The sequence below is a fragment of the Rhipicephalus sanguineus genome, chromosome 2 (genome assembly GCF_013339695.2).
Source record: "Rhipicephalus sanguineus isolate Rsan-2018 chromosome 2, BIME_Rsan_1.4, whole genome shotgun sequence".
Taxonomy (NCBI): domain Eukaryota; kingdom Metazoa; phylum Arthropoda; class Arachnida; order Ixodida; family Ixodidae; genus Rhipicephalus; species Rhipicephalus sanguineus.
The window spans coordinates 22,207,372-22,216,972 of NC_051177.1; the positions used below are offsets into that span (position 1 = coordinate 22,207,372).

At 43.9% G+C, this 9,601-nt stretch overlaps 1 protein-coding gene across 3 annotated transcripts in view; it reads right to left on the reverse strand.

The window, feature by feature from the left end:
* The window catches only part of LOC119382504 (THO complex subunit 2), a 112,120-nt gene that overhangs the window by 23,364 nt on the left and 79,155 nt on the right, over window positions 1-9,601 (reverse strand). For all 3 annotated transcript variants that reach the window (XM_037650215.2, XM_049412222.1, XM_049412221.1), the window contains 2 exons: window positions 7,196-7,271; window positions 964-1,048 (listed from right to left, as the gene is read on the reverse strand). In XM_037650215.2, coding sequence (XP_037506143.1) covers window positions 964-1,048; window positions 7,196-7,271 — 161 coding nt within the window. The remainder of the gene's footprint in view (window positions 1-963; window positions 1,049-7,195; window positions 7,272-9,601) is intronic.

Genomic DNA, 9,601 nt, shown 5'->3' on the forward strand with positions numbered 1-9,601 from the left:
CATCAAACGGAGGCTTCCTATTGAAGGTCTTGCGATTAGATCGCAACCCGCTAGCTGGTCGGCAAGCAGAGCAGCGACTCCCATCAATTACAAAACCGACAAGCAAAAACCTCTATCATTGAAGTGTATAAAGTGCTGTCATGTTAAGCAGCTAAAGCAACGCCAATAAGTTGTTTCGTAATGGAACTAATATACCTTGAGCAAGAAGTACAAAATTTTGAGAAACTAACACACAATTCATTCAAATGGAACAAAATTGGTCGCAGTTAATACATTTTCAAGCGAATATTTTCGTGCATAGACATTTAGTGCTACAATGTATAGATATAACAAATTTGCGAATGTATCGAAGTATCTTAAGATACAATTGGATTGTATCGTATCGGATACAATCAGTGCTGTAGTATCTTGTATCTGTATCTCAAGTACGTCTAGCCTAAGTATCTTGTATCGTATCGCGAATACAATTTCAAAGTATCTTTGCCCAGCCCTGTCGCGAGCTTTTCACTGAGAATAAAGATAACAGGCCAAACCACAAATATCAAAGGCCACATGCAAATGCAGGGCTACTATGAGTAAAGGCAGAACCAAAAGCCAAAGCCCCCCCCCCCATAGAAATGGTCGTGTCCGCGGCCCTTCTGGAAAGCTGTTGGGCTTTCTCAAGGCCAAGACATTTTTAGAGACACTGACCTTTGTTACCGTTTTCTTTACTTCAGTGGGATTAGGGCAGTGTCTTGGGAGATTTATGGCTGTGCCCATACAATCCAGAGGATTGTTCAGAATGTAGGAGTGTCCCAAGCACACTGGGAGATTCTGAAGCTACGGGACTGACACAGACAAGTGTCATATGTCCCTATTTTGGAACAAACAACACAAACTGGCCCACTCTTGTGCTTTGCTTAAGGTGCATCGGCTGGATTTTCTGCCATGAGCCAGTAGACAAGTAATGTGGATGAGACTTACCACCACCAGAGGAGATGCCTGCTGCAGTTCGAAGCTGTGAAACAGCATCAGCTGCCTTGACCTGGGAGGAGCCTGCCACTCGTCCCTGAAGCAAATGGGCAGACACAACAGTCAGTGTTGTAAGGTCAATGTCATTAAAAAAGATTAAATTACGGGGTTTTTAAGGGGGGAAGTGGGTTTTTAAAAATCATCACAAGAATCCCTTTACCAAATTTAATGAAACTGTACAGTCTTGTTTAGTTTTCTTTGCCGATTCCAAATATGCAATTATTTTTCAAATATGCCCAAGTTCAGAAGTTAACTAAAATTACTTAGCATTATTTCTGGGAACAATGGAGCAAGAACTACTCATCGAAATCTTGCTTTAGGCACATAGCCGGATACTAGGAAACATAAGTTTCACAGGGGTAGGAATACTTTTTGATGTGCGAACTATTAAGAATTATACAGCATATCAAAGCTTTCTGTTCAAGATGTGGCTAGTTAGTTGTTTAATGCACGGACAATTAAAAAAACATTAAAACTGAAATACAAAAATCTGCTGCGACCCCTGTGGGCAATACTCATGTAGCTCAGTAGTGCAACAAGAATTACAATTCTAGGCGCTTTGACTACTGAAAGACCACTCCCGAAAGTTTGCAAAGAGTCAAAAACTCAGGTTTTGAGAAAATGCAGAAAAGCAAATAATGCCGATTTTGAATCTCACGCAACACAAAATGTTAAAAATTTTTTGTTAGATGATTAGTAGCCACCAGGGATATAACCTGCATGAGTACTGCTGCAGCATACATCATTCAACAGCCTCATAGCATCAACAGCTCCATTTTTGTGCTTTTTTTTCATTTAGAATATAGCCTTTTTTTGTGATATAAATTGATGCTGTGGCCGAAATATCAATCCAAGGTGTAATAAACTTGGTCAGTACTTGCGGCAATGCCTGTGTGTTACAAAAATGTTCTTTTGAAAAAAACTGATTTTTTGATGATTTTCATCTTGAAAGACCAGTGTCCCCCCTTAAAAACAACAATATAATTATTACACATGCCACAAGCGGGGACTCACGATTAGTTTAAACCACCTGTAGTTCTTTCATGTGCTCCTAAGCACAAGTACAGTACATGGGCATTTTCGCATTTTACTCCCATCAATACACAGCTTTTATGGCTGGGAGTCTGAAATCGTGACCTCACGTTCAGTAGTGCAACATTGAGTCCTCATTAATCCACCGCGGCAGGCAATGAATGGTCATTCTTGGAAGTCACATATGCAAATATAGAAATGGGTGCACATGCCCAATTATGCTTAAAATTCCTTTCATGCATGGTTAATAAGGTTGGTTGGTTTATGGCGTTTTAACATCCAAAAGTGACTTGAGCTGTGAGATACGTCATGGTGGAGGGCTCCAGATAATTTCGAAAACTTTAGGTTCTATAACGTGCACTGATATCGCACAGTACACGTGCCTCTAGCACTTCGCTTCCATCGAAATGCGACCGCCGGGCACCGCAACCACTGCACCACTGTGGCAGCTCCGTGGTTGATAAGGCAAAATAGCAATTAAGACTTCCAATAGCACATATTCACAATTCTCATGTTCTGCACATTGCTTTTTACTAGAGCTGTGTGAATAGCAAAATTTTGGGTGCTCGAGAAAATATTCGAGAACATTTTGGAAAAATATTTCTCGAATATTTTTCGAATATTTCGAAGCATAGGTGTGTGCATGAAGGGGGCGAGGGGGGGGGGGGCTGATGCATTCCAAAAACTTTACTTCCAATCCTTACTTCAGAAAAGGACGGGACCAAAGGCAGGCCATTGTGAGAAGCACATCATCCCTTCATTTTAATTTTTTATTGCGATAGCAATTATATGGACAGTCTCGGCTGAATTTTGCCGCCGCCGTCATGCACCGTATATGTATAAGTATGTATATATATATAAAAGCTCCAAAGAAAAATAATTCAGAAAAATGCTTCCGAAGCGCGGAATCGAACCAGGGACCTCTTGCTCCGCAGCGAGTGGCGCTAGCCACTACGCCACGGAACGCAGATCCTCTACGTAGCTAACGGCGAGCGTTATATACACACCCTTTAGCGCTGGACGGACTCGGAGACGGCAGACACTTATAAGCGTTTCTTCATTACCAGCGAGATGGCGCGAGGAGCGCGTCGGCGAGCTCGCTCGCTTCTTCTTATGTTTGCGCAGGGAGAGCCTTGCCCTTCCGCTGTCTGCTCGCACGGTTTTCTCGTGCTGAGGGGAAGAGGGATGTTTCACGTTTTCATCGTGTCCGCGCTCATGTTACGGAGCGCACGAAAGTCACTCGAGCTCAAGGGACGCCGCTAAACGAACAAACAGAAGATGAGCGCGAACTATCAAGTGTCACAGCTCGACACTTGAAGCACGCTAGTTTCCTTCGCTGCTTCGGCCGCCTTTGGAACAGGAGCGCTGTTCAAACTGAGAGTATCCATTGGCGAGCCTCACTTCGTATAGCATTAGTTTCTTGCTATCGCATTCATTGCTTCGCCCTTGCGGCGAAACTGTGACTTTTTTTTTATTCATTGTGAAGCATGTTGTCTTTTGGACTCAACCAACAGGGAGGGGGGAGTGATGATACTTTGCCCCCATGCCCTCCTAATGGAGAACACTGCGCACGCCTGTGCTTCGAAGCGAAATTACAGAAAAAGAGTTGCAGAGGATTCCTAAGCATATTTTAAATTGCATTCTAAAAACATTAGAGCTCCGCAATGGCGCAACCGGGCACTGCCATTTTGGGCTGTTCAGGAACAGCATTTATCCATCTTCAAATTTCCAGCTTTAGCTAGGCCCTCCATTGAGAAAAACGCATACAAAAAACAAATGTTTAAAGTTCGCTTTGAGGCCTCCAATTGGCTGTGTTTGCCAATGTTGCTTCAGCATGCCTCGCCCCGATGCTCGCTCTGGGACAGCGTTGTCTGCTGCTTGAGCATCACAAGGTCACGGCTGTCAACAATCACGCTACTTAGTGACACGTTCACACTCGCTCTGTATTTACAGGTCGAGGTATAATTATGCTTTAGTTTGGAAGCTGCAAACGGAATGTGAATCATCAGATTACGATAGTGCAGCGCGCTTGTCGTGAACATTGCAGACGCACATCCATGATTGAGTGACTCAGGGGACCCGCGGTTAGATGTTCTGCTTATCAGCACTTCGGACCTCGTGACGAAGACCATCGTGGCACGACTCTTTGTGCTCACGATAGAGCAGGACTCATTTAAAAACATCGGGCACCGCGGCCACTTACACCGCAGCCACATACACCATGGCCATGTAAACCGCAACCGAGCTTACTGCTTGGAGTCGTGGCTACACCCAACTCCGTGAGCACCGATGTACGAGACGTATCCGAACTTTGCGGGCAATAACATCGTGCTAGTAGACACTGCAGATATGCGAGAAGCCGCAATGTGCTTCGTCACAAGCAACTAATTGCATCGTCCGCTGGATCCTCGGAACCGCTGATGGGCATTTAGCGCATTGGCAGTGGACCCCCCAACCCAGCTTGTCGCGCAGCGACCGCTCGGAGCACCGGTGGAAGCGGCTAGCAGTTTCGCACGTCGGCGCTCCAAAAGGCAACACCAAGCATGCTGCACGCCGATTTATCGTTGTTATACTAATTATTTCCCGTTGTTTTAAACCGGTATACTTATTTTCCGAATGTACGAATGCTTTGAATAGTAAAATTCCGGTGTGAATCGAATTGAATAGCAAACACTATTAAAAAAATATTCGGAAGTTCGAATATTCTCACCCCCCTACTTTTCACTTCTTTTGCTTCACTACAAGGTATGACATGCTGGAACTGCAAGAAATTCAGTGCCTGAAGAAACACAGCACAATGCCATTACAGTAACGACTTATATGCACAAAGAAAAATTCATTTGCTTGTAAATTCATTATTTGTCCTACTGTTTCACTTTTCAAGAGTGCAGGCCTAATACACAAGCAATGCTGCCTAATACACACTGAAAGTGTGAAACACTACGAGCAATCTCCCCAGTGAGAACATTTTTTCTGTATTTGAATTGGAGTAAAATGCATTTGAGCCTGCTGTAAACTGTACAATAAACGGAACCTGAAGGGACCAGGAAAATATTTTCAGTTTAAGAGGAGTTCTGTTTACTGAGAGATGAACAGGGGTGCAGAATCAAAGTACAAAACCTATCGTATCAGAGGCGGCTGTTGCATTTAAGCAGCAATTCTGTTCAAGATATTTCTGTTTACCGAGAGTCGACTGCGATTGAAAGTCTACTGTACTGAGAGTCTACTTTATGACAGGGAACACATGCAGCAGCTGAAATGGCAGGAGCAGACGGACAACTCGCCCAGCTTTCCTCAATCCGCATCTTGCAAGCGTTCATGTGGTATAGCAGCATACTACTGAGCTACAACTAGCGCAGTTCCATTACAAAAATGCAATGCCTGCTGCTACATGGAGCTGATGATTTCCTACCTAGTTGCGTGCAGAGCGTCGCCTGCTCATAATGTCACTGCCGGGGTGCTTGCTGTGTAGTGCGCAATTGTTTGTTGTTAGAGTACTCTTCATACCCGCTCTGCTCGTGATTGTTGACGGTTGCGGTGAGTACCTTGTTGGAACAACGTGGCAAAGGCAAGGTGCTTTTGTTTCTGCAAATATTGCACACCCTGCGTCGCCATGGTAAACTTTGCGCTCCCACACAAGCAGGCAGCAATGAACGGTGGCGCAGCACGTTTGTACTGTCGCAAAGTAAAAAAAAAAAAACCCTCACAGGCTTTCATTTACTGGCTATTCCATTTCCTGTATACCAATTCGTGCACACTAAGCAAGCCTATCAGCAGAACTCACATATATGACAGTACTGACGGTGTATGTAACTAAATTAATAATGCCTTCAGAATTCATACTTAAGGATGCACAGTTGATTAGCATTACTCTTTTTGTAGATGCATGTTGAATTAGCAATACTCTTTTATCAACTTGTATTCGAGCTTAGTTACGTGTATCCATGAGAAACGAGTGGACAGGGGCACAGGTCTAAAAGCTCGCCCAGAATACACCTGCAAATGAAAGGGATCCAGGCAAATAAATTTAAGGTAACCCATTTGTGTATTACATTCACACTAGCAAGATCAATAGGCTTTCATTACAAAATTTATGCCTCATTCGTAAGGTGCCCATGTAACGATAGGAATGTGCAGGGTTCTTCACTAGAGGGGACCAAGTCGCAACAGTCACAAATGCATAGGCACACGCAAGTGCCGATTCAAGATTATGAGATAATAAACATGGCAGCAGTGGTGGTTGCAATAAATGCTGTTTCAGACCTCTAATCAGAGCAGAAAATCCGAAAAATCTGATGCTGAAAAGTTTCAGCGTCCAAAATTTCAGACGTCCTAATACACCATCTCCATAGGGGCATGCGACGGTGCCACGAAGGAGTCCGAATTACCAGGAATGTCTAAAAAATTGGTTGTTGATTGTATCTTGGCATTTTTAAAGCACGAAAGGTAGTTAAATGCCGCCATGACAAGTTCTCCCTGATGTTTTAAAATGTGTCATTGAAAACAATGAAATAACCTCAGCCATGTACTAATGCAGCAGGGTTGCAGGGAGCTGGTACAAGAACTGCAAGGTGGTGTCACCCTTCCACCTTTCACAATTAGTGTACCAAACCTAACCCATCCACCCCTGCCCCTTCATATAACAAATATTTACCAATCTATGTATTAGTCCTGTAGACATCATCATCATTACCAGTCTATTTTTACGTTCACTACAGGACGAAGACCTCTCACAATGATTTCCATTTTATCCTATCTTGCTCAAGCACTTTGTCCCTTCGAACTTCGTATTTTCGACGCTCCATCTGACTCGCTGCCGTCCTCGACTTCTTTTCCCTTCCCTTGATATCCATTCTGTAGCTCGAACTCCCGACCAGTTGTCTGTTCTACACATTATGTGGCCAGCCCAGGTCCATTTTTTTTCACTCAATTTCAACAAGAATATTGGCTACCCGTTTGGTGTCCAACCCATTGTGCCATCTTTCGACCTCTAAATGTTACGCCTACCATTTTCCATTCCACTGTGCGATGCGTGGTCCTGTAGTGTAAGTGGACAACAATGTACCTTAATATTTCCCTTTATAATAACCTTATCAACTCCTAACTGCACATGCAAAGGTCATGCAATCACGATTAATCAACGTTCACTCACCTCTTTGCTGTCCTTCACATGGAATTCGTGCTCAGGAATCAAATCTGGTTTCTTGTTCTTCAGCTGGCCAGCATACCTGAAAGGAAATAAGAGTGTCTGGCACTTGGAACTAAAATGCACTCGGTATTTAGGTTTATAAAGCAAGGCATAAAGAAAATTAAGATCAAGTGCTCTCCATGACTGCCATAACTGGTTGATTTAGTAATGCAGTTGATCAATTTAATGAGCGCTTGAAAGCCAACATTCAAGTGCAAGTCATAACACTACCATACTGGTACTAAATGCTGTTACGGTGCATACAGTATAACCTCATTACAACAGACCTTCATAATGAAGAGGATTTTAGTCTGTTGTAAAGGGAGTAGTAAAATCCAAGTACTTACTGTTACAACAGACTTTTATGTAAATGCTAAAATGGGTCTGTTATAACTGGAGAGAATAGACCTCTACCAGCCTACGTCACTCACTCCCCGTGACGTCAGGTCACGTGACCTCTCGGCGCACGTGCAACCGCGGGTGGTTGGCAAAACATTCCCGCTGCCGGCTCAGCGTGGTACAGTCGCACGGTGTTTGGCGCACGTTTTTTTTTTTCTTTGGAACCTTTTTCTGAATCTTTCGTTTCCAAGATTATTTGTGGTATGTGTCAAAGAACATATAAATGTGTCGTGGACTGAGTGACGAAAAATTTGCCACGCTGCTGGCTGTTTAACTTGGAGAAGTGAACCCACGTGGTGGTTTGTGCGAGGAACAGCGGCATCGTCTTCGAAAATGTGCCGCGTTTACTGTGGCGTGTAGTGTGCGTTGAAAGGCAACGACGATATCGGTCCACATTTGCGGACGTTGAAACTGACAATATTGTGTGTGGTGTGTGAATAACGATGCATCTTGTTTGCGAAAACATCGGCACGCGTTGTTTCTAACAGGGCAATTTGCAGTGACCGGTTGTCGACGGAACATCAGGATTGGACATTTTATTCGACGCGATGATCTGCGAGTGCGTACATCTCAGTGTTTGTGCTGCGTGCACAAAAAAAAAAAAAGAAAGTGCATGATGTCCGGACTGAAAGGTGAGACTACGCATGAGCTACCAGCGTGTTTTGCATTGCGGAACATGCACGTACGGTTTACCACGGCGAACATCCAGAACCATACGCGTATCGCCTTTTATTGGAGATATACGTCATAATGGAAGCAGTGGAGATTCTTGTTTGTCATATTCTAGTTAGCTTACCTTTACGGCTCTATATTTATGAAGTGACATTCCGAGTTTGTGTACCAAGTCTAAAGGAGAGGAGCAAGTATGGAAACACGTTGAAGGCATCAGATACAGCGACGTAACCGCGCAAGAGAATATTTATAATTAAATTATTGTGTTCAACATCTCTAAACTGCTCAGTGGATTATGAGGAACGCGGTAGGGGAAAAGTTCGCTTTAATTTTCACGGGGATTTTTTAACCGAACGCAGGCTAATGCGTGTTTCCTTCGTTTTTTTTTTTTCTTTGATTCATCTCTGATCAGAATTTTGCGCCGTGAGTGAGAATCTAATCCGTGACCTCGCGGACAGAGCCGCCAATGCTGTACATCGTTTAAAACTGCAGTGCGGATTTCGCTACGGAAATTCATGCCATGCTAATCCATGACAGACTAATATTTCTCCAAACAACAGTCGCGTGAAAATGTACAACGTTTGCTTCCGAGGAGCATCAGGTTTTTTTATGGCTGTCATCCACGACGTGCAAATCATATGTTGAACTAACAGAATCGTTCATTACAGGCAGTAAATCTTCCTTCTAACAGCTGTGAGTTCAGAAAACAGCAATTTGCAAAAACTTCTATCGAAGTAAAGCAGACGCACGCAGCGTTGCTATGCAGAGAGATCCCGGCGGCGGAACTTTCTTGCCAACCAGCACCTGCTCCGAAGGCGGGACTTGGGGGCGGGACACTGCCAGTGACGTCACACTGTTTGCAAACAGGGAGAGGTCTATTACAAGTCACAAACATGGTCTTATTCTTAACGGGGGACCAAAAAAAAATGCGATTTTTGGAAAATCGCATTTTCAGTTTCTGTAGCCCATTTTCTATCTGATTCCAAAACATCGTCACTGAAAACTACGTAAAAGTGCTATAAAAAAATTGCTTGCGTCTGCCAACTTGGCGAAAATTGCGAAAATAGCAAAAAAACCAGCGTTTTTCAAAATTATAGCTCGGCAACGGCGCAACCGGGCGGCACCAATTCGGGCTCGTCGTAAAGAGCATTTCTCCGTGTTCAAGTTCTCCCTTTCAGCTAGCTCCTCCATTCAGTAACAAGCGTACAAAAAGCACATGCTTGAATTTCAATGCAAGGCCACCAATTCGCTGCTTCTGCCGTGATGCTCGCTTCGGGATCGTCGTCTGCTGCTTGTGCG